This window comes from Gymnogyps californianus, chromosome 2, assembly GCF_018139145.2.
Source record: "Gymnogyps californianus isolate 813 chromosome 2, ASM1813914v2, whole genome shotgun sequence".
In the NCBI taxonomy this organism is placed as follows: domain Eukaryota; kingdom Metazoa; phylum Chordata; class Aves; order Accipitriformes; family Cathartidae; genus Gymnogyps; species Gymnogyps californianus.
The window spans coordinates 118,201,301-118,226,246 of NC_059472.1; the positions used below are offsets into that span (position 1 = coordinate 118,201,301).

General features: G+C 36.9%; 1 protein-coding gene across 5 annotated transcripts in view; it reads right to left on the minus strand.

The window, feature by feature from the left end:
* ULK4 (unc-51 like kinase 4) overlaps positions 1 to 24,946 on the minus strand; it is a 254,149-nt gene that overhangs the window by 108,828 nt on the left and 120,375 nt on the right. For all 5 annotated transcript variants that reach the window (XM_050892383.1, XM_050892382.1, XM_050892386.1 and 2 more), the window contains one exon: positions 19,049 to 19,097. In XM_050892383.1, the coding sequence (XP_050748340.1) occupies positions 19,049 to 19,097 (49 nt within the window). The remainder of the gene's footprint in view (positions 1 to 19,048; positions 19,098 to 24,946) is intronic.

Here is a 24,946-nt window from a genome sequence, read left to right on the forward strand (position 1 = left end):
GCCAAGTTGGGGGGGGGAGCAAGGGAAGGCTGCAGGGTTGCACTCCAGCCAGCCCTGGGGCATGCAGCAGTCACAAACAAGAGCAGCCCTGTCAGCTTCCCAAAGCTGTTGTTCTCCCACCTCCCTCTTCCCCCGCTCACAATCAACTGACATGTAACTCCTGGCACCAGGCACATTTCTTCTTTTTTATGTCACATGATCTAGCATGAAGAACACTTATGAGGTCACAAAGACGTCGAGATTTCTAACATAAATAATGTCACATATATATGTATGTACGTTTATTTTTTATAGATACGCACATATATAATTTTGTAGTATTCATATATACAATCTGATTATAGGAGAAGAACTAAATAAAATGAAATGTGTCCAAGGTGTGGGCACTGCAAGACTGAGAATGAGGAAAAAAGCCTAAAGAATGGGAGGTGAGATTTACCAGTTACTGATAAAAGTGAGGGAGGATGGACGATGAAAGATAAAGAATTTAATTTGTTTAATTTTATTCACAGCAGAACCAGCTACCAATCCAGAACATTAACTACTTTTGCTGCATTATTTAAATTAAAATGTAGGAGAAAGGCAGCAACTGCCAAGGAACATTTGGAGGAAAGGGGTGTGACAGAAGTAATGTGGTTTCTGAAGATGATGATACCAGTTAAATCTCCAATTAAAAAGGAGTGCAATTATATCCCTTTACTCATCCCCAACCACCTCCCAAATATTTTTTCTCTAATAAGGGTGAAAATTGTCCAATTATAATGACTGAGTGAAAAGAGCTTTAATGTAACACAAATCCTGCGGAAATGTGCTATGTTAAACACGGAGAGCTCTGAAACTTGTTCATAGATAGGGAATCTGTAAATGGAGGGAGAAACATTGTATCTGATGTTGCATCTGAAATTTAATGTACGAAAAGCAATGCACACGGTGGGGAAAAAGTACTAACTTCATATATGAACTAATAATGCAGATTAGGAAAGACAGTTTCACAAAAATGACAGCTCAATGACAGCAGTCAAAAAACCAAAGTGAAATGTAAAGAAAAGAAGGAAAAATAAAAAAAGAGCTCATCCCACAGCTCATCCACCCTTTGAACACTCCGTTCTGGTCCTACATCTCAAAAACTATATATGAAAAGGGAAAATATTCTGAGAAAGCAGCAAGAATGATCAAAAGTGTGGAACAGCTTCCATTTAAAAACATCTAAGTAATGATGGCTTTGTAGTCCAGAAAACTGTTTTAGCAAACTGAGGGGGAATATTGAGATTTATAAAATCAAGAGTGTCATAAGTGGATGAAGATCCATTGTTTGCTGATTTCTTGAATACAGAAACAAGAAATAATCAATTAATCTGATAGGAGCCATGTTCAACACAGACAAAAGGAGCTGTTTCTTCACACTATGCAAAGCCAGGCTGTGCAGCGCCTTGCCACGGCGTTGGGAACTCAAGCAGTTTATATGGGCATACAAGGGCGGTTGGGTAAGGCCATGGAAAAGATGTCCATTGCGAATACTAAACACGTAGTAACTACAGCCAGCTCAGAAAGGTCTTGAGTTGAAAGGGGTTGGATATAGAGAAAGTACTTGGTGGACATGTCAGATAGGATTACTCTTTCTGATAACTTTCTTCTAGACATCCACTTGTGGCCACTGTCAGATACAAAACCAGCAGGCTAGCCAAGACCCTTGATCTGACCTGGTCCAGCCTTTTTTATGTTCCGTCTAGTTGCCTGTACAAAAAGTAACATGATCACCACCATACTTCAAAAAAAGACCTAAAGGAAATAAGGTATGACAAAAATCAGATTTCATATGGCGTCTAAGTAACCCACAATAACCAAAGAAAGCATGAAAAAGCCTCACAGAAGTCTGTTCAAACAGAATAGTTTCCAATGTTTTTCATGCAAAAAAGAGCCCTTAGATGAATCAAACTCCCATTAAAATAAACAAATATGAATTAATGTGGAAAGTAGATTAGGTACCACCTGATTTTTAGACATAACTGCAATGACTTAAGTACATGGCAAGATAGTTACATATTTACACACACAAATACTCAATCTCCAGTTGTAATTTAGATAAATATTTGACTTTTTATAAATGACATTTCTAAGCAGAAAAGATTATTTTACTTACTTGTGAATGACATACTATTTGAAACATATCAGCCTTCAGAATCATCTTAGCATAATAAATTAATATTATACCAGCACCATTAACCCCATAGTTTTATCATACACATTAAATATTCAGTTAAAAATGTAAAAGGACTTGTAAGTCTTATAACCTGTCAATAATTCTCCTTGAACTGAAAATGAGGAAGAAAAAAATCATACATAATTTTTAGCATGAAAACTCCTAAGAGTACATATTCCATCTTGTGGCCACAGTTTCCAGTAAGTTTCTCTAGAGTGAAAAACACATACATACACCCCCTCTGAAAAAAAACCCCAACACTACACCAAATTACAGAACCTAATTACTTTTGGTATTCTAAAAAATGTATTTTTGAGTAAGTGAAAAATACCTTTTTGCATATGTTATCTGTTTGAGCGATACATACTTCACAACATATGAACAAGACAATGTAAATCCTAATTAGAAATACTTAGGATAAAACTTATGTTAGGAAATTATGATAAAAATTCAGGATATGCCTACTGAATAACTCACATTGACATGGAACAGGATGCAACTTAAAAAACAGGAATGGATTTTCGTTATTATTATATTACCTTCCTTAATCAAGAATAAATTTCCAAAACATTTCTTAAGTCAGGTACAATTAGAGATACAGACACCTATACTCACACAAGTAAACCCTGCTGGAGTTAAAGGACTGAAACAGAGCTTGATATTAAATACTATATATTTTGTAACTAATACAACTAAAAATAAGAGCTTAAATAAGAACTTGATGCCCAGATTTGTTTCTGAATTCTCAAAATTACTGTTTATTTTTAACTCATGTACTCATTGATACCAACATATTTGGATCCAACCAAATAAACAGCACAGACTGAAAATTAACCTCATAACTCAAAGTTAATATTGTGTACTTTTAACTTGCTAATTTCTCAAAGAAATAACTGTTGCTTCAGAAAACAAGTTAATCTGTTTAAATCATAAAAAATAATCTGGTTTCTCATACAAAAGTAGGAGTGGTAATACAAACTGCTACAGCTAATAACTAAAAACTTACAATACAGAAAGGTTCCCATGCATGCATTTTCAGTAGGTAAAGCAGAACCTGACTCAGTTCAAACTAAAAGTCTGCCTACCCCAACAACCTATCTAAAACACTTGGCAACAGAAGCAGCCCTACAAGTACAAGCCAGGTATACAGAACACTTTCCCCAGCCTCTAGGAATTCACAGCCCAAGGACTCTGAGCCAGAATCAGATCTTTTGAACATAATTTTTCTTCCATTAATTTGTCCAGTCTCTTTTTTAATTCAGGTAAACTGAGGACCCTATGGCACAGAGGTCACAGCTGAACTTAACCGTACATGAAGCAGTATCACCTTTGGTCAGTTTTTCAGATCCCAACAGCAAGCTCTCTTTAGTTCTTATAATACAGTTCTTATATTAGAAGACACAGTGAACAGCAATATTGTTCCCTGTTCACCTTGTATGAGCCATTCATGACTGTATGCTATGTATATGTCATACTTCCCCCTCAGTCATCACCTTCCAGATTAAAGCATACGGAAGAGTAATCTCTTCCACAGCGGCCATTCCAGACCTTTGATCATCTGTGTCTCTTTTCTTTGTACTTCTTGCGGTTCTACTATAACCTTTTTGAGATGGGAAACCCAAAATCCACACATGGATTAACATAGCACAATGTTTTTCTGCTTACCATTGTAATACTTCATCTTACACTCTATAACATTCAGTTTGTTTTTCTGACCAGGACTAAAGATTAAGCAGATGTTTTTATTAGACTGTGTTTTTATCTAACCACGATATCTCATTCCTGAGTGATAATGGCAACACATCTTGCATCACTGCATATGTAGAGTTGGGACTGTTGACAGTAGACACCTTGTGCAATACTTCAGAACATATACAGGTTTCAGGGTTGCTTTGAAAAGGAGTGCAAATTAAACTCAAAGTGAGTAGTATTAGGTGTCAAAAAAACTTGAGAAGATTTTAATTACACGAATACTCAACAAGATCCTGAAGGTTAGGTACAAAACTTCTATCAAAAAAGGCTCAAACCAAGCATGATGAAAGAATATGTGAACACTAAACAGCTTTATAACTACCAAAAAAACCTACCCAAGCCAAAATTGTTGAAGAGGGGGGGAAAAACCTTGATCCAGAAACTCTGCACTGTGAACTTTGTAAGATCTTAAACCACTTCGTGTTTGCAGAAAAACTGAGAGGGGAGAGAACATGAGCACCAATTGTGTGCCTATCCGAGTCTTAGGGCGGTCCATGGTGATGGCCAGTCCTGCTCTCTCACTCCTGCTGCTGGTGACATCCATCATTAAGGAATATAAGCTCAATACCCTCCTGCCTTAAGTTCCCAAGACTGACAGACTGATCTGATGACTGAAATGAAATTCCTGGTACAATGTTCAGTGACCACAGAAAAAGGTCATAAACTCCTCTCATTCAGACTAAACTGGGGGAACACTAACAGAATTATTCCTGACGGAATGGGCTAGACAGAAGAATGCACTATGAAATTAAATACTGAAGACTATTATTTAAAGCTATGTATCAATATAAAATTTCCCTTTCATGGCAAAAAATTCATGCTTTTTCCATATTTTTTTAAAGTCTTTTGAACTATGCATGGATTCAAGCCATCCTTACTTAGTGTGAGAAAACAACAGGTTTTTATAGGATGTCTGAATTGCAGAAAAAAAAACAATGAAAAATATTTAACACCACAGTTTAAACTAGAGTACTCATTAATCAGTCCTTAATTTTGTTTTTTACATATAATTCTTCTCCTAAACACTATTAAAAAAAAAAAAAAAATCTTCTTTCTCAGTACATATTTCAAATATTCTACAAATCTTAACTGTTCCAAAGGTGACACAGTTAAAAAGAAAGGTGTTAGTTAACATCTAAGTACACTTGTTTTCCATTTAATTTTAGAGGAAACTCTTCCAGTTTTCCAAGAAAAATCTAATAGCATCAACTTTAGCTGTCAGGTGCAAAGCTGAAGTTAGCATGTTCCCTTAAAGGTCAGAGCTGCACTGTTTTCAAGTAAAAATATAATCATTAGGAAAATATTACCTCTTTTGCCCTAAATTCTCCACAGCGATATTCAAGTTACCCAATCACAAAAGTCTCATATATATCACTTAATTAAAAAATTTGTTCAGAACAGTGTTCAAAAACCACAAAAGCAAGACTTATATTTAAGGTACCTTGCATAATGTCCAAGAGTATTGCCAGACAAAACAAGCTGGCAGAAACACTCATTGACTTTATACATTCATCCACCCAACCCTGACCTACAGTCTATCTTGGATTTAATTCACAGAAGAACACCCTCATGCAGTATAAAATGTAGCTGGCTCAGATAAGGGAGAAATGGGAGCAGAGCCAAGCCAGCTGAAAAAGCACTGCCACTTCAGTCCATCCACCTTGCTTACTTAAAGATCAAAGCATAGAAGGAATTAGGAAGCAGGAAATAGATAAAGAGCTTGGAAACCCAAACTCACCTGGGAGATTACTGACTTGGATCCTAATCTAGAGGAGTTAACATATCTAACTACAAGTAGGACACAGTGAATGGTGGCTACCATGCTAGGAGAGAACCTGTGGCATAGTTTTTGTTTGGTTGGTTGGTTTTTAGGAAGACAGACTGGACCCGGCTAATCACAGAATGACATATGGTTGAAGGCACCTTTGGAGCTCTCTAGTCTAACCCCCTGCTCAAAGCAGGCTGACTCAGGGCTGCATCCAACTGAGTTTTAAGAGTCTCCAAGGATGGAGATACTACACCCTCTCTAGGCCCTTGTTCCAGTGTTTGACCACCCTCCCCACAGCAAAAAGTTTCTTCCTGTATCAAGAGGGAATTTCCCATCTTCCAACTTGCATTCAGCCTCTTGTCCTTCCATCATGCATTGCTGAGACAAGTCAGGCTTCATCTTCTCTGTACTGTCCCATGAGGTAGCTACAGACAGGAATAAGATCCCCCAAGCCTTCTTTGCAAAGGTTGTATGAAACCTGTTCTCTCAGCCTTTCTGTGTCTGTCATGTGCTCCAGGCCCCCTGATCATCAGGGTGTACATTCACTGAACTTGCTCCAAGATGTCAAAGATTCAGAGTAAGCACTATTACAGTCTTTTACAATATATTTAAAATTCTTCCCTGAACACAGTATTTGAACAAACTATGTATTCCTAACCAGTTTAGCCTTCCAAGAAAAACGAACTTATAAAAGTTGTTCAGAATAACCACTATTACAGCCTTTGTAGGGAATTAAGGGAAGCGCCTACTACCAGGGTCCAGCAAGGTCCAAAGGACAACAGGGAATCCTCTAGATATAGTAAGAACCTAGTGGATTTTGAGCAACAGCCACAGGCCAGCACCAAGTGATAAGCAGATGCTCCACCCTTTGCAGGGGTGCAGACTTTTGGACAACTGTTGTTGTTGGATCCGAAGGCAATCCCTGAAGGGATCATGGGAGTTCTGTATTCCGTACCATAACACTGGACAAATATTAGGGTTACAGTTATTTGTTAATTGCTTTGAAGAGAGTTTAAACTGTGTCATCACCATGCATCCCTGTAACATTGGGCTGTTTGTCCCAACCAACAGAAGAAGCAAAAAGACCAGAGGCCTCAGCTGGGCTGTAAGTCCCATTGAAGCAACACTGTGAAATGTTCTTGGGACAGGCAAAGCAATGAAGTGATAAAGACAGAGATCTGCCCACGCAAGGCACAACAGTGATTGTTACCCTGCAACAACTTTTTCTTTGAAATGCATTGTAAATGCATTCAAAAGACAACTTGTAAGACATTATACCATAATACACAAAACAACCATCCACTTTTGACTAGTTTAAAAACATTGCATAAAAAACCCCAACCCTCCACAAAAACAGTATGCTTGCCTGCTTATTGAAGACCAGTAAAATAAAATATGAACAGTGAGATCAAAGAGATGGAAAACAGTCACAACATCATAAAACTTAGAAATGTGTTCTTGTATCAGAAGTAATCATGGTCACCATTTCTGCAAAGCACAGACCTACACACTTCACTACTTGTTTGTGATTTTCCTTTCCAGTATGTTATAGCTAGCTTTAAAACCTTACTAAAGTCTTTTAGACTCATGTTTATTAACTGGAAGATTTTTGACTTCTGGGACAGGATAAATAAAACTACCAAGAAATACCTAAGAATATTGTTTATACATGAGTTTTCTTATGTCCCTTAGCACTGAATATAAAATAATAGTAATGTAGCATACACACTAAAATATTAGTGTCTAGCAATAGAAAGCAATTCCTTTAAGATGCAAATAGCTGAATTTCCTTCCTATAAAAGAACATAATCCTGTCACAAATGCTGTGGACTCAATTTTTCTCTCAGAAATGGAGCTTCAGGTGATTTTGTAAATAATTTTATTCCCTCCCCTAACAGAAGCACTGGCTTAAAATAATTTTCCAGATAAGAATAAGAATGATAGAAGGATATGCTTTAGTAATATTTTTCCTCTTTAAAAGCCATTTTATTAGGCACAATATCAATTTATAATATTAAAATTATTTAAAGGATGGCCCCTCATATATTTTTATTTTTCTACCAGTAGTTCTACTGGTGATAGATCTACACAGACATACAGTCATAAAATAGGCTGTTCACATTTATTTAGAATTTGTACAGTGCTTCTCATAACAAAATCTGAATACCTTCTAAATCCTAATGAATTTATCATCCCTACATTCCTGTGATGTACATTTATAGTTTAGACATTACCTTGCCATAAGGAAAATTCATTAAAGAATTATGTTTGAATAAGGTCCATCTGGGACCTTAAACAGGCCTAGTTTCAGAACGATGAGCAACAATTTCTGATAGTTTTGTAAGAGTAAACGTGTTCATCGGACACATGAACGATAGAAGCACACTAAGCACATCTGAAAAAGAAGTCTTATACAATTTGCCCAGGGTCAAGACGAAATATGGATCATCGACAGGAATAGGAAGCAGCTCCCTCAATTCTCTCAGTAGTCTGCCAACAAGCCCATTCTTCATCCCACGAATCACGTACTTCAGGAAAATGAAAAAAACTGAAAACCTGTTCTTCTCAAATTCTGTCATTTGTAACAAATACACATTTAACTACTACCATTATGATCTCTCGATATTAGAAAGTTGAATTAAAACCAGTCAAAACTCTTTAACTCAAGCAGACCTACAAGAACAGCTGAAAATCAGCTACTAATACCACTCGGAAAAACATTAAACCCCCAACAATAATTTTCTCAAGGTTATGGAGGGAAAGTAAATCATTCCAGCTCTGTTTAAAGCTAGCAGCTGTTAAGAGGAACTTTAGAAAGTTTTCAAATTTGTACATGCAAAAGTTTTAACTATACAGTATCTCCTTCATTATCACAAGCTCATGATATTCATAAAAAGAACACAAAAGAAGAAGTGGCACACTTCACCTCGGAGGTATATGGCACCCCTCCAAATGAGCAGCATGTGGTTGCCACATGGTCCCTAAGTCCCCAGAATATGTTCCAATCACTTGCGACACTCTAATTCCAGTCCTTTCCATGAGATTTCTTCAAACTACATTGGTCTTTTGCAAGTATGGGAGGACATCCATACCTTAATTGTGAAGACATCCTCCGCTTTGAACTTGCTAGGGGACCCAAGGCAGGATGGCTGCAGCAGCTAATTGCCCAAGTATTTATTAAGCTTCATAGAAGGCTTTCCACTTTCTAAGCCCTCTGTTGCAGCATCCACATTACTAATGTTAGCTAAGCTACTAGCTCAAAGTTAGGTGGAGACATCTTCGTGAATCGCTGCCACACACTGACTGCAGCACAGACAAGCCTTAAGCTTTGTGGTTACAGCAAACATGTTGAAAGTCTAGCATAAGTTACAACGATATTGAAAAAGTAAAATCTTTCTCCTATTAATGTTTGTAGCACAATGCCTCCGCAAAGGAAACTTTTATTGACCTTTTCACTGGGGCCCAAGAGGCTGGAGAGCCGCCCTGCGGAAAGAGATCTGGGGGTTTGGGTTGATGGCAAGCTGAATATGAGTCAACAGTGTGCCCTGGCAGCCAAAAGGGTCAACCTTGTCCTGGGGTACATCAAGAACAGCACAGCTAGCCCGTCAAGGGAGGTGATTGTCCCACTCTACACTGCACTGGTGTGGCCCCACCTCGAGTACTGTGTGCAGTTTTGGGTGCCTCAATATAAGGACATCAGACTATTAGAGTGAGTCCAGAGGAGGGCGACCAAGATGGTGAAAGGTCTCAAGGGCAAGACTTACGAGGAGCAGCTGATATTACTTGGTTTGTTCAGCTTGGAGAATAGAAGGCTGAGGGGTGACCCCATCCCAGTCTACAGCTTCCTGAAGGGGGGCAGTGGAGGGGGAGGTGCTGATCTCCTCCCTCTGGTGACCAGTGACAGGACACAGGAAATGGAATGAAGCTGCGTCAGAGGAAGTTCAGATCGGACATTAGGAAAATGTTCTTCACTGGGAGGGTGGTCAGTCACTGGAACAGGCTCCCCAGGTCACGGCACCAAGCCTGTCAGAGTTCAAGGAGCGTCTGGACGACGCTCTTCGTCATACGATTTAGTTTTAGGTAGTCCTGCAAGGAGCAGGGAGTTGGACTCGGTGATCCTTATGGGTCCCTTCCAACTTGAGATATTCTATGATTCTGTGATTGCTTTATCCATATGCAAAACCACTGCACAGCATCTAACAATATCTGGGGAAACAAATCATATACCATGGGTTCTCGTTATTAACCACAATCAGAAGCGGCTTTTATACCATGCATTTTAGCTTCTAATAGTTTCCTTGTCATCAGTTAAGAAGATGATAGTTACACATCAATAAAACAAAACTGTTAAGAGTTCATTCTGTACACAGTGTTAATACTTACAGAGAACAACTGACTATAACAGATTAACCTGATTCAACACTAATCAAACATTTACAGATGTATAGATATATAAACACTTCCCCAGAAACTCCTGACTGAAAGATTACTGACAAAAAAAAAAAACCAAACACAAAACTGTTTCTGAAAACAAAACAAAACTTTCTTTTAGTCAGATTCTGCTTCTTGCTAAAAAATTCTCAAGAGTTACACTTTCACATGTTTATTTCCAAGACTACACATTCTGATATGCAGGCTTATCCCTTTTAAGTATACACTGTTTTCAAGTCAGCAATCTAAAAGAGATAAGTAGTCTCAGGCATCTCATCCTTAAACTAAAGTGTTTAAGCAAGTTAACAGAGTAATGAAAAAAACCACATTTCTACCAGAGGAGCCATATTTTATTCCTTGAAAATGGAAATTAACATGCTGTACCCTATTGCCTTTTACAATATCTTCTTCAGTCTTTAGAAACACTCCTATTCGAATGATTTAGCATTAAAAAGAAAATAAATATAATACCTTACTGAATGTTGACACAGGACTTCAATGCATTGGTAAAAACTCTGTCAGTTTGAAAAACGTTTAGACCATATTCATTGTTAAAGTGTTCCTCTACTCATAGTAATTTTTACATTTGCATTACATTTCTCTAAATGGTATCTCATAATTTTTTTATCATTCCAAACATATAAATTCTAAGATAGTCTAACAATTTTTCACTAGTTTCTCCTTAACTCATCTTTGGATATTAAATCTCTTTCAAAACAAGCAATTATTTGGCTTTATAAACCACCCATTAAAATAGGATTTTGGCATTTTCACTTTCAGAAATCCTCATAGATTACATTCCTAATCTGTCACAGCAGTTTTACGTACACTGCCACAGCATACAATGTGACTATTAAATCTAGTAGATTTTAGGAAATACGCATACTTCACAAATAGAAAAAAATAGAGATATTCATTATAGGTAAATCTAACATTCCTAACTATAACTAATGCCCATCCTGTGGAAGCCAAAAAAAAAAAAAAAAAAAAAAAAAAAAAAATCACTCTTAGAATCTAATTTCAGATACCTTATAAACACAGATTTTCCCTAAAAGCAGTAATGAGCAGATCAAATACACCAAAATGAGCCATTGCATTTAACTTTTTTATAACAGCATTGAATATACAGACAGGAACAGAAATACCACACACAAAGCTATTAAAATAAATACTATTTCCTGTTCTTTAAAACATATGTTGCCTAACCATTCCCAGATATCTTTGTGTTGATTTTTTTTAATAGAAGGCTGAGGCTAAATTAAGGATTGACTATGCCCACAGACTGGAGTGAAATGTTGATAGCTATCAGTTACTACCAGTATTAGTCTTCTCATGCAAGCACAGAGCTTAAAGAGGGACTTTAGCTCAAAGCTCATTTACAGCATAGAGGACCAACCATCTATTCACAAAGTGCTAGAGCTTATACTATTTGCCATATTTGCTATCCTAATTTTCTCCAGCAGGTAAGTTCAGCAGCATAAACTTGTACTCTCTACAGAATATAAGAATAAGAGTCTCCTACGGTACTGTTTCAAGTATCCATCCTGGATGATCTACCAGTACTTGCAAGAGTTAGAAACATGCTCCCCATTCTTCTAGACAACCAACAAGGTGTGCACCATGCTGGACTAGAAGGTGCTTAGTTTAGCAGACACAAGTAAACTAGTGCTTCAACTGCTGCAATAACCTCTGATACATGTTCCTCTATATCTATCATCCACGTAGCTGCTAAACAGAAAAACACCTCTACCTCTTCCCTCAAATGATATTTGACTCCAGCCTCTCAGTAGAAAACAGAAACCAAGTAAAATAGGAATGATGAGGCTCCTGCTTTTCCTCTCCAATGTTTTTTCCTTTTTTATATTATTTTCACAGGAAAGGCTTGTCAGAAAACAAGTATTATTTTTAAATGGTTCTAAATGGGTGGCTTTGTTGCTTTAACTGGATCACAAGGAGTGGAATCTCTGACCGTAACCATTTCCTGTAGCTTGGCTTTTTCCTCCAATTAAAATTCAAAATGGAATAGAAAATCCAACCACTGCTTCTACTTGGCTGCTACACAACTTCCTTCTCACAACATTTTTTTTTTTTTTATTGAAGGGTTTTGGTTAAAATTATTTTTAATTTAAAAAAAAAAAGAAAGCAATCTAGTTATACATGGCTATGTATCTCCTACTTAGACAAAATTTCCACAAAATTATTAGCTTTCTTGAGAAGAAGGTGTTACCCAAATAAAACTGGAGTGGTTTGTTTCTTCTTTTAAAGTATGAATATGTTCAACTAATTTTGATGTAACTGTTACAATTTTTCTTATAATCATGCCTAGCTCATACTCTCTTCCTTAGCGCTCCATGGAATAATGAACGTGATTTTCAACTGGAATTACAACAAAGTGAGCAAAGCACACCTTCCAAGAGGATCAGTGTCTGCCAGCATGACAATGATTTTGACGCATTTTTTGAGCATTCGAGCACAGGTTACTGCAGTCTATCAAAAACATTAACAGTATATGAACCTTTAGTTTAAGATGCCCAATTCTGTAATTAAACTTTTTAATATGGACTCATATAGCAGTCCCAAAATACACAGGGACAGTATAAAACCTCAAACGTAGACACAACTAGGAAAAATAAACAAAAATATATGAATATGACTACAAAAAGAAACGTATTTTGTGTTTTCGTAGTAACAGCCTTCCACTGTATTTACAGGAAAATAATTTAAAATTTTTATTTTAAAATTAGTTTTAATTATTTAAAAAAAATATAAAGAAAAAATGTGGATTTGTTTCTGTTAAGGACAGACCAACAGTATAAATAAAATAATCATTATATTTGTACCTTTAAATTAGAATGTACAGTTTAGACACTAAGACACTATCTACCATTGGTTGATGGTATTTAATAAGATATCAATTTAAAGATACAATAACTTTCAATCTTACTACAAAGTAATTTTTATTAAAAGGATATGCCTTTAAATCCATGTTGCCACATTTTTCATGTGATCACTGACCATTAAAATACAGAATGTTGCAAAAAAAAAACTTGACAGCAAAAACTGAAGTCTCTGAGATGCTGGTGTGATTAAAAGTTACACTACACATTTTAATAGGATAAGCACACAATTCACTACTGACCTTTAAAAAGAGGACAGCACTGAGCTCCTAATCACAAGCATCATTAGCTTTAGTTTTAAAATTTATCAGCAGAAAAATAGAATTTCACCAACTACACAGAATTTCTTTTCTATGCAATAGCTTAGATTCAGATAACCCTAAAGGAAGGTCAGGTAATATTTATGATGTATGGAGGGTGCCTGTCCTACCCCCTCTAAAAAGTAACATAGCACAGAAAATAACATATATGCCAACTTCATTGCTAGCTACTCAGCAAAATGTTGGTAGTAATCTAAAATACAAATAGCCATAATTTATAAATACGGGAGTAAGCCACTTCCAATTCCTTTATCAACCTCACTCCAGCATCATAATATAATATTCAAAAAGAATATTTTGTATATAATATACTAATATTGCAGACAGATCACAGGTCTGACATAGCAAAATATATTAGAAACAGAATACTAAGGATGTAGCAGAAAAAGGCAGTAAGACAGTAAAACATGAAACATATCCCTCAGTAACTTATCCTGCTACAATCCCTTCTACTTCATCAACAGCAGCATTTCATATTTATACCTTATATCAACCCAACTTTTGGCATCATTCACATCATCATGGAATTTGGCTCATTATTTTTAATCTTGTTACCAAGGGGGGTTTGCACCTTTTAAATTTTGCACATTATCATGCCAGCTTTTCTTCTGTTTTTCAATCACTTACTGTCCCGAATATACTCATGTATTGTCAATACGTCTCCCTTTTTCCACAGATACACATCACTACCTCTTCACTGATCTCATCAGACATTATAGCAAGATAAATGTCTACTCATATTGCAGTTATACCTTCATATTGCTTTGTAGAACTACCCATAATCTATCTAACCGCTAGCACTAGGATCTGGGATCAGGGTACTGATGAAATTAATGTGCATTCAGGTGTAACATGAAATTCCCCTCTGAAGTTTTGCAATGAAGAACTATATCTCGGTCTTTCACGTATTCACAAAATACACTATTAATGTGTATTTCCTAAATGTAAGTGTTGAGTGATAAATAAGTGTTGAGGGTTTCCAGGGGAAGAGCAACTGTATTTAAAGCCTCTTACTAATAAGATCAGTAACTAAAACCTAGCTCAGGTGAATAAAACTAATAGCTATTCTCTTAGAACACCTTTTCAGGTAGACAGTAACAGCCTTTTTCACCAATCCAGTTCTTTTTGTTTGGCAACTATAACAAAAATCACAGTCATAAATGACATCAAAGGATACATGTGGTATGATTCAGCTGAGTTCAGAGATCTAACATGATAGAGGGTAAGTGTGGCGGGTTGACCCTGGCTGGATGCCAGGTGCCCACCAAAGCCGCTCTATCACTCCCCCTCCTCAACTGGACAGGGGAGAAAACATAAAACAAAAGGCTCGTGGGTCACGATAAGGACAGGGAGATCACTCACCGATTACCGTCACGGGCAAAACAGACTCGACTTGGGGAAAACATTACTTTAATTTATTGCTAGTCAAATTAGAGCAGGATAATGAGAAATAAACCCAAATCTTAAAACACCTTCCCCCCACCCCTCCCTTCTTCCCAGGCTTAACTTTAGTCCTGATTTTCTCTACCTCCTCCCCCCCGAGCGGCGCAGGGGGACGGGGAATGGGGGTTTGGGTCAGTTCATCACACATTGTTTCTGCCGCTCCTTCCTCCTCAGGGGGAGGAGGACTCGCACTCTTCCCCTGCTCCAGCGCGGGGTCCCTCCCACGGGAGACAGTCCTCCACGAACTTCTCCAATGTGAGTCCTTCCCACAGGTGACAGTTCTTCACCAACTGCTCCAGCATGGGTCCCATCCACGGGGTGCAGTCCTTCAGGAACAGACTGCTCCAGCGTGGGTCCCCCGCGGGGTCACAAGTCCTGCCAGCAAACCTGCTTCAGCGTGGGCTCCTCTCTCCACGGGGCCACGGGTCCGCAGGTCCTGCCAGGAGCCTGCTCCAGCGCGGGCTTCCCACGGGGTCACAGCGTCCTTCGGGCATCCGCCTGCTCCGGCAGGGGGTCCTCCACGGGCTGCAGGTGGATATCTGCTCCACCGTGGACCTCCATGGGCTGCAGGGGGACAGCCTGCCTCACCATGGTCTTCACCACGGGCTGCAGGGGAATCTCTCTGCTCCGGCGCCTGGAGCACCTCCTCCCCCTCCTTCTTCACTGACCTTGGTGTCTGCGGAGTTGTTTCTCTCCCATTTTCTCACTCCGCTCTCTCTGGCTGCAACTGCAACTCCCCTGGAACTTCTTTTCCCTTCCTTAAATATGTTATCACAGAGGCGCTACCACTGTTGCTGAGTGGCTCGGCCTTGGCCATCGGCGGGTCCGTCTTGGAACCCGCTGGCATTAACTTTATCGGACATAGGGGAAGCTTCTAGCAGCTTCTCATAGAAGCCACCCCTGTAGCCCCCCCCGCTACCAAAACCTTGCCACGCAAACCCAATACAGTAAGAAATTGCCAAACCTCAGTGTTATTGCTTAGACCACAACATAGGGTAGTATGCAGTATATGAGGTAGTGCAACTCTACATCAACGAGCAGTGAGAAGCAGTCACATTAAAACCTATTTCTTGTAAATTGCCCGGTATCTGTAAGCCATCATGTCCTCACTACTGTGATAGCTAGATTAAAGCTAGTACATTCAATCCCACTTTGATTTTAGCACAGCCTAGAAATGAAGACTGCTCCTGGAGATACTTTCCAGTTCTGAGCCCACATTATTTCCCTTGAGAGCCTAAAAGAGTCAATGTCCTGTCAGTGGCATCACTGGAAATAACATGAACTACATTTAAAGATGCATAGAAAATACATTAGACATTTGGTCTCAGCATAGAAAATTATTAAGTAGTAGCGATATTCCTTGAACTTGACAGTAATAGCTCTACATTAACTTACTGACAGTATAAAATGGTGTATTGACTCTGAAGCATAATTCAAATTCAATAGTTTAGGGTCTGGTAAAATTCTAGGTACAACAATGCAGAGCTCAATGTTTCTGATCTGTGCTGTTTCTTGAAACCAATTAAAGTATAAACCTAGCCAAAGACTAGTTTATGGAGAGTAATGGGAAGTAAATGACATGCAGCTCCTTTCACTCATATGACCATGAAAATTATTTCAGAAACCTATAATGAAGGAGTTTGCTAATCTGTTCTGTTCATGAGGAAAAACAGCCTAACGATTAATCCTTCCAGTCTGACTAGTCCTGGCTCCTGAGCCTTCCCAAATTGCCTAACATTCCTTTGCTGAATTCACTTTTCTGTAGGGAAAACAGGGGAATAGTAAGGAGGGTGGCAACCTGTTTATGGTCTCACTTCTCACATCCCTTGAGCCAAAGAAGACCACAGCTGACAGCCAGTGTACTGTTAAAGTTTGAATGCTATATATGGCAACTGAAGCCATTACAGGTGTCCTCTCTGAACAAAGTATGTTGAAAGGGGAATTTTTTTTCCTCCCTAAAAGTGATAAGCTTTTTTCCTCACAACTCTAACCATAAGCTCAAAGATAGCTATACAGGTTTAAGAGAACTGTGAAACCTTCACAGACCACCAGTCATGCAGGCAATTTTGAGCTTAGCTACTCTCTAAAAAACCTATTTCTAGAACTCATGAGGTCAAACTATGTGTGGGGAGGTGAGGAGGGAGCATTTATGACTGACTCCAACTTACACTACTTACATGGCATGACATGCACACATTTTAAATTCCATGACCATAGATACATTATAAAAAGTTTTTCAAGATCTGGGAATGGGAATATTTCTAGAGATCATAAGCATGTTCAAATACTCATAGCTATATACTAACATATATATGTGTGTGTCTGTGTGTGTATATATATACACAGGCAGTTAAATTTCAAGATTCCAACACCTGGAGACGTTTCAAACATTAACTCAATATTTGAGGACATTAACGTGAAACATTTGACTTCCACATTTTACTGTGTTCCTCTTTTGTTACTACCTAAAAGCAGCATTCATCCCAGGTAAAAACTATTCATGAACTACTGTAAAATGTTGTTTTTATTGTTAATACTTATCACAAGAAGAGATTTGTACATATATGTACACAAAATATCATAAAGCCTGTGTTCTGTATGCTACCGGAAAAATCTGTCATCACTAAAGAGGTGTCGTGGTTTAACCCCAGCCAGCAACTAAGCACCACGCAGCTGCTCGCTCACTCCCCGCCTCCAATGGGATGGGGAGGAGAGTCAAAAAAAAAAACCCCAAAAAACCCAAAAACGTAAAACTTGTGGGTTTATATAAGAACAGTTTAATAATTGAAGTAAAATAAAATATAACACTAACAATAATAATTGTAATGAAAAGGAACATAAGAAAAAAATGGGGGAAAAAAGAAGAAATAAAACCCAAGGGAAAAAAAAACACAACAGTGATGCACAATGCAACTGCTCACCAGCCGCTGACTGATGCCAGAGCAGCAATCCACCCCTCCTGGCCAACTCCCTCCTCCCCCCCCCCCGTTTATATACTGGGCATGACATTCCATGCTATGGAATAGCCCTTTGGCTAGTTGGGGTCAGCTGCCCTGCCGATGCTCCCTCCCAGCTTCTTGTACAGCTGCTTGCTAGCAGAGCACGGGAAACTGAAACCTCCTTGACTGAAGATAAGCGCTACTTAGCAACAACTAAAACATCAGTGTGTTCTCAATATTATTCTCACCCTAAATCCAAAACACAGCACTGTACCAGCTACTAAGAAGAAAATTAACTCTATCCCAGCCGAAACCAGGACAAGAGGTTACTTTAATGAAAAAGGGCTTATCTGGGTATGCAGTACTAAAGAGATTTAAAATGATAGGCAGTGAAATAAATCACTGCAAAGGAAGAGTGAAGATTAAAATACTTAAACCTAAGAAAGGAATATCAAAGTTGATTCAGAATCACATTTATGAACATCATCTACCCTGAGTAAGATTGAATTTCAAGAATGATCCAAAAACAAGTATGCAATCTGCCTGCACTGCATAAATTATGCATATTTATTTATAACGCATATTTAGTATTCATCAGGAGCATGCTTACATGACAGGACACTTACCTGATACAACTTCATGAACAAAAAGATTGAAAAAAATAAACATGAGATAGTGGAATTTAGCAATGAAAAGGCTAGTGGATAGCACAGTACCCAGCTTCCAAACTAGCCTACAGATTTTTCTTCTTCATGAACATATTTGTTTTGCAACATTTCAGAGATACAAAACCATCAACAGTTTTCATGATCTTCATAAGTGGCAGATCCTACTTCGGGATGGAATTTCAGCATGTGACTATCCAAAATCATATCCTTGATACTTTATATTGAAAAAAATTCTAAAAGCAAGTACTGGGAATTGGCATTATCATGCCAACAGCTTGATACTGTTAAATAAAATGCAAGTTCCTCAGCATTTCTTGTTTGGGCTGGGCAAATATATAGTTCTAATTAAGGAACAAGCTCATTAATTCTATTTTGCAGGTTTTTATTTGGTTTAAAAAAGAAAAAAGTATCTTATAAAAGAAACTTTTTATACAGATAGATTAGTTGGTGAGAACCACATAAATGGCTGCTTAAACTAGATTCTTTTGTATTGATAGACTGTTCAATTTCATTTTATCAACATCTTACTATTTTATCAACATGCCTAATGAAACTTACTAGTTTGACATGATTTTGGAGATATGATATCTATCTATTAGAATATATATACATATAAAAAAATATTCTTACCAAGATGACTTGGAAAAGAACTGGGAAAAGATGGATTTCTTCCACAAGGCTGTAAAAAAAATATTTTAAGATTTATTTAAAAGGATAGAAAATGAATTCTTATTTAACACACTAAACTCATGAAAGGAGCAGAGTACTAGAATAGCTGTTGGCACAATCCATGACCCAGAACCTCAGCCTTTGACTAGCTCTCTACAAAAATGAGCTCCACTTCAGCTATTAAATACAAACAGCAATGTTATACTGCTTTGGAAATTACTGCTAGGTCTGCTTCACTAATGTGATTCAAGTGAGTGGAACAGCAATTAAATTAATATTTTTAAATGGCAGAAATTAATAAAAATGCAGAAATATGCTACTATACACACTACGAAACAGTCAGTGTGCACCATTAGTAATTTGAATTAATAGTCTCAGCACACATAGTGAAATTATAAATATGCTGTGTTTTTTAAAGCATGCTTTAAAAAAAGGTTAACTAACTTCTTGGGTTTAACATATTAATATACAATACATTTGTCAGCCACTTCTCTTGACAATACTGAGGAGTGGTTACCCAAAAGAATTTAGCTATATTCTCCTGAATTTTAAAATCAGATACAGACCAGCATATATATACTTAGAAGAATATTCTCAAAAAACAGTAACACTTTACATTAATGCAGTCTTTTCTATTCTTAGAACCCAAAACACTTCATATTTATTAGTAAAGCATCTCTCACGAACACTACGATGACATATGAATTATATGATTACATACTCTTTCCTGTATTATATTGTCTAATTTGAAGAATGATTGTCCCTTTTCCTTACACACTGTACTAGATGCCTATTCACCAAACACCACAGAGAACATCAAATTGTGTGTTTTGAAGATTTTCTCGTGTCTTTATAACATTACTGAAGTGCTTCATAAACAAATAGGTAGGTTTAGCCTTGTGATACAGCTATAAGATAAGATTGTATTATGAATTCCACGTCACAAATGCAGAACTCAAACACAGAGAGCACATCTGAAAGTGTTGAGGAAGTCCACTATGACTGTATGCTCAACATGAGACACATGCTTTTGCATACTTATTCAGGGAACTCAGCATACAACATACTACAAAATTGTCTTGCAAGTAGTATGTCAGTTAAAAACACAAAGTTATATTATATAGTTTCCTATGAATAAACAGGAGTTATATTTGACTAAAATAAGCATTTAGTTTCATGTTTGAAGCTTTACTGTGTAATACCCTACACTGGCTTCTGGTACAACAATAATCAGATTAATTCTGTTTGCTAAACTATTTTTTAGAAAGAACCCATATGTTCCTCAAATTACATGTTTCCATTTAAGAGTTTTCATTCACGTCCAGCAAGAAAAGAGGAGAAGGTATTATTTTTATGGATAGTGTAAGCTAGAGCACTAGACTGTGAACTGAAGCAACTAAAAGGAATTGCACATTCTCTTCTATGAACTTAATGAAAAAATTGAAAGGGGGCTAGAACAAACATCCACGGGTCATAAAATCATAAAATGCTTCATTTAGATTAATGCCACCTATCAGAGCCATGGTCATTCATGTTTGCTGAAAACATGTTATGTAAGGAAATATAATAAGGACCAAAAGGTACGCTAACAGAACAACCATATCTATGAAGAATTGAGAATTACTTAGAAGTCAAGATACGTGCATTAAGTATAAATAATGGTTTCCTATTTCATATTGTTTTCCTATTTCTCTGATCCTTGCATTCACCTAAATGTAATAATGATGACCATATAGAATCTATATGAAGTCAGGGTGGGAGCAGGGGCTTAGTGTAAGATCTATTGCATTGTACAGCACTGGCATGTGGACCTGCAGATGAGTAAGACATATCCACTAATTGGTCAAAACATAACAAAACAATATGATTTTATGCACCTATATAAACATGTTTAATGTAACTAAGAGCCTTGCTCAATCAAATGTGTTAATTTTTTTCTTGCATACAGAAATGTGTAAAAGCACAAGTTACACCCAACAGAGAGAGAGAAAGAAGAGTTTATGTAAGGAAAGAAACTCATTATTTCTAAGTTAAGAAGCTTGAATTTAAGGACAATTTCTGTTCTTATTAAGTTGATGGAAAAAATATCCATATTCAATGGAAACCCCAACAAGATCCTTACATAGGTCAGGAGAACCTAAAAGGTATTCTTCTCTGTGCCATCCATCTAACAACCCTTAAATAGACAGTTATGGCACCTTGGACACAGGCAGGTCATGAGAGAGTCCCAGGATTGCAGATAGGAAGAGTTATTGTATTTGAGGTTCGTTTTCCAGGGCCAAATCTACTAGTTAAATTAAAAGCTTAGACCATGGCTGTAAAACGGAATTTTGCTGATGTGGGTATAACAATACTGAATGTAAAAAAGGTCATTTAAACACCACAGACTCCCAAAGTGAGTGACTACTGTAACAGCAATCATATTGACAAAATGAAGTTTTGCCAGCACAAACCTTCTTATGCTTAGGGCATATTGGAATTACTTACCCCAGCAAGAGCTGCTTACTTGGCTACGTAAGCAGCATTTAAACTGGGAACACATTGGCCGTAAAATACAATGAAATACCAAGAATAGCTAAGCAATCCTAGTTTAGGCAAAACCTAGAAAAATGCTTTTGTGGTAAAGAGTAAATTATGAAACAATTGGTTTCAAAAACTGTAAGCAGTCCCAATTGTTACAGCGTTACAAAGTCAGCTAAACTTTCTGCTGAGATAAGCTAAGACAAAACTAGAGCCAATACAGCTATTGTTAAAGGTCACCTGCAAACCTTTATGATTGAAACAGGAAATAGCTGCAGCCTTTAAAGAAAATTATACGCATAACTTAGCTAAAGCATAAAGTCACATCAAGCAATGTATTAAGACAAAGCTCAGATCTGATTTATCCCAACTTTGCATATATGTGCGCAAGAGAGAGAGTGACATTATCACATTCTTCATTGCTATCTTACATAGTTCTACAAAGGAAATATCTTAAAGCAGGTGAAAGAGGAGTTTAGCTATGGAATTTATTTCACAGAATGGTCATATTCTAAATCAAAAGCAGTTTGGTTCTTTTTAGACTTTTATAAAATTTGTATTAAATTAGGTCCTACCCTGTTTGGAAAACACATAGAATCATCATCATACATGTAAGCAAATCATAATACTTAATATCAAGTACTTGCATTTTCTTCTCATTTAAATCTACATCCAAATAAACAACACTGGCTCAAAATAACTGGTCATCTGATTTTATAAGACTTGCTATCAGTACAATCTGAATTTTTAACACACTAACAATTTTCAGAATGAGATTATGCTGCCAATTTTGCTTTCAAAAAATACACACAATCTGTTTTTCTAAGATATCCTAAATTGCCTTCTTGAAAACACAAACCTACTGCAGGACACTGACCACAGACGAAAGGCTTTTTGTTACAGGTGTGATCCCTTAACAATCCCAGGCACTTACTTTGAAGTAAGAGCCTTACAACAGGACTTCTGGTTTAGAGTTTAAGCTTTCCATCCCTGCACCTGCATACAAAAGGAAGTACCTTATACCAGGGTGTGAATTTACACTGCCTTGCATTCACTTCTCACTGGAATAATTCTGGTACACACTAATGAAGGCAGTCTTGAGGAGAGAGCATAAGACTAACTCCTATCTTATTGGGCATCAAGAATATCCATACTGGTTCCCTACACAGAATTCTTTGATAAAAATGCAATGAGATATCTCAGTTGTATGTGTTCAAGCTAGGTGTTATACCAAGTTAGAGAAAAAAAAAAAAGAGTGAAATCAATAAAACTTCTGATCTTGTGTCACTCACAAAGCAATTTAATAATGTCACTATTTTATTCCTCTAATTAAAATTGTCTAACAATTAAATACTCTTATTTAGCTTTTCTTAAACTTTTTTAGTAAATTCTCTGCTCAAATACAAAACTATAAATTCTACATATCCAGATTGCTGTTTTCCCCCTTTATAGGCAGGATTTACTTGTAGGTAGGCTACACCTACAGTGGCAGCTGGTCCCTAAATAAAGGAAACAGGGCAAAATTCTTCTGTAAAAACACAGAGCAGTGAATTTTCCACAACACTGAGATTTGTGCTCTTAAGTCAATTCATTTTCAAAAATCATTATATTATAGTATTGTCATAAGTTTTTATAAAAAAGCCGCAGATTGCTACACTTGGAGTAAACACTACTAATTAGTCTTTCACTTCTCATTATACAGAATAAATACCTTTTCTAGAAGGACAGCTATGCAACAAACAAGACATACTTCACAATAACAACAAGGGGTTAATAAACAAACAGAATTTGATTTTGACCCCTGACAAATGACTTAAGAATTCATGCTCTTTACATCATGATGCACTGCAGTCTGCTATTGTTCATGCCTGTATTTTTGGTCTGGATCGTTCACAAAAAGCCCAAACCCACAAGCATGCAAATGTTTGTATTATCAAATTGAAAGGCTGCAATAAAGGCTAGAGAATGAACACATAATGGCCAACACATCCATGACCTCATGCCACTTCAGCAGCATAGAAGGATAGAAAGTTGGTGGAAATAGTCAACTGGAAACTCCTCCATCTCAATCTCATACAGCAAGTAAACTCAGGGATACGAGTTTCTAAGTTGGAATAGCCTCTTAGGGCCATTGGTATCTTGAATAAATTAGAGAAGAGTTCACATAAATTTACTCTTTCTGGGTGAATCCCAAATAATAAAGACCCACCACTGAAGAAGAAAGTTTCAAAGTCATCTTACTGCCACACTTTCATACCATGCCCTTCAGTAGCTGTTCAAAGGCAAAGACAATGATCTTACCATTGATTTTAAGAAATATACCAAGGCACAATTTACAATGGTATCTACCATAAAATAGATCAGGAAGAAGATCTATCAACCTTATCTTTAGGGGTCCCAATTATTTTAAAGTAAATTTTCTTGAAAAGAGTTAGTCTTCAATTCCAGTTCCTAAGCTTTCTCAGCAACTGTAGTTTACATTTCAAATGACCCAGGGGGCAAGGAGGGAGACTTTTGGCCTTTCTGCAGGCAGAAAATTATGTTGGATATAGAATAATCAGATTTTTATTTAATGCTTTACTTTTTGTAGTAGACAGAAAATGAAGATAAAAACAACAATAAAGATCTGTATGTAAAAGAGATATACATCACCATTATTTGATGATTATATTTTAAAGATCTTTCACAAGTGTATAATTAATATTGAACATGGGAAACCTAACAAAGAAATGCTGACTGCTGTTCATAAACACAAAGGAACAAGATTTGAGAATTAAAATAAACGTACAACTCTACTGTAGGAAAAATATCTGAAGTAGGATATTTCTTCTTTCCAATATCTTGAGTATTTGCTACAACCGTCAAAGTATGTGAAATTCTAGGAAAATATTTTTCAATAAGTATAATATGAAGATCTCTATTAAATGTACTGATCCATAGTAGTTTTGTTTTTATCATGTATCAGCAGTTGAATTGTTAATAGCTTCCAGTAATTATGTGGTGAAACGAAAGGGGCTTACTTTCAGTCCCAGCGTAAGCTCAAAAATTGTCTGTTGCACACATTTATTGGAAGGGTGTCAACACAATCCCAGTCATTTTGCCAGCAGTCTCAGCAAGCTTACTGAGGGAGAACAGTTTGTATTGTCAATTCCTGTGCAGTTTCCAGCTTCAAAATTCATATTTTTAGAGGAATATTTGTCTTTTGATATGTCTAAGCAACTATGTATTGTGTTTCACCAATTTCCCATCATTTCCTACAATTTTACCCTTGCCTATTCACAAGTAGCATAGAATACCTAACCAACAATCCTAAAATAAAACGTCCCCCTTTTTTAATAT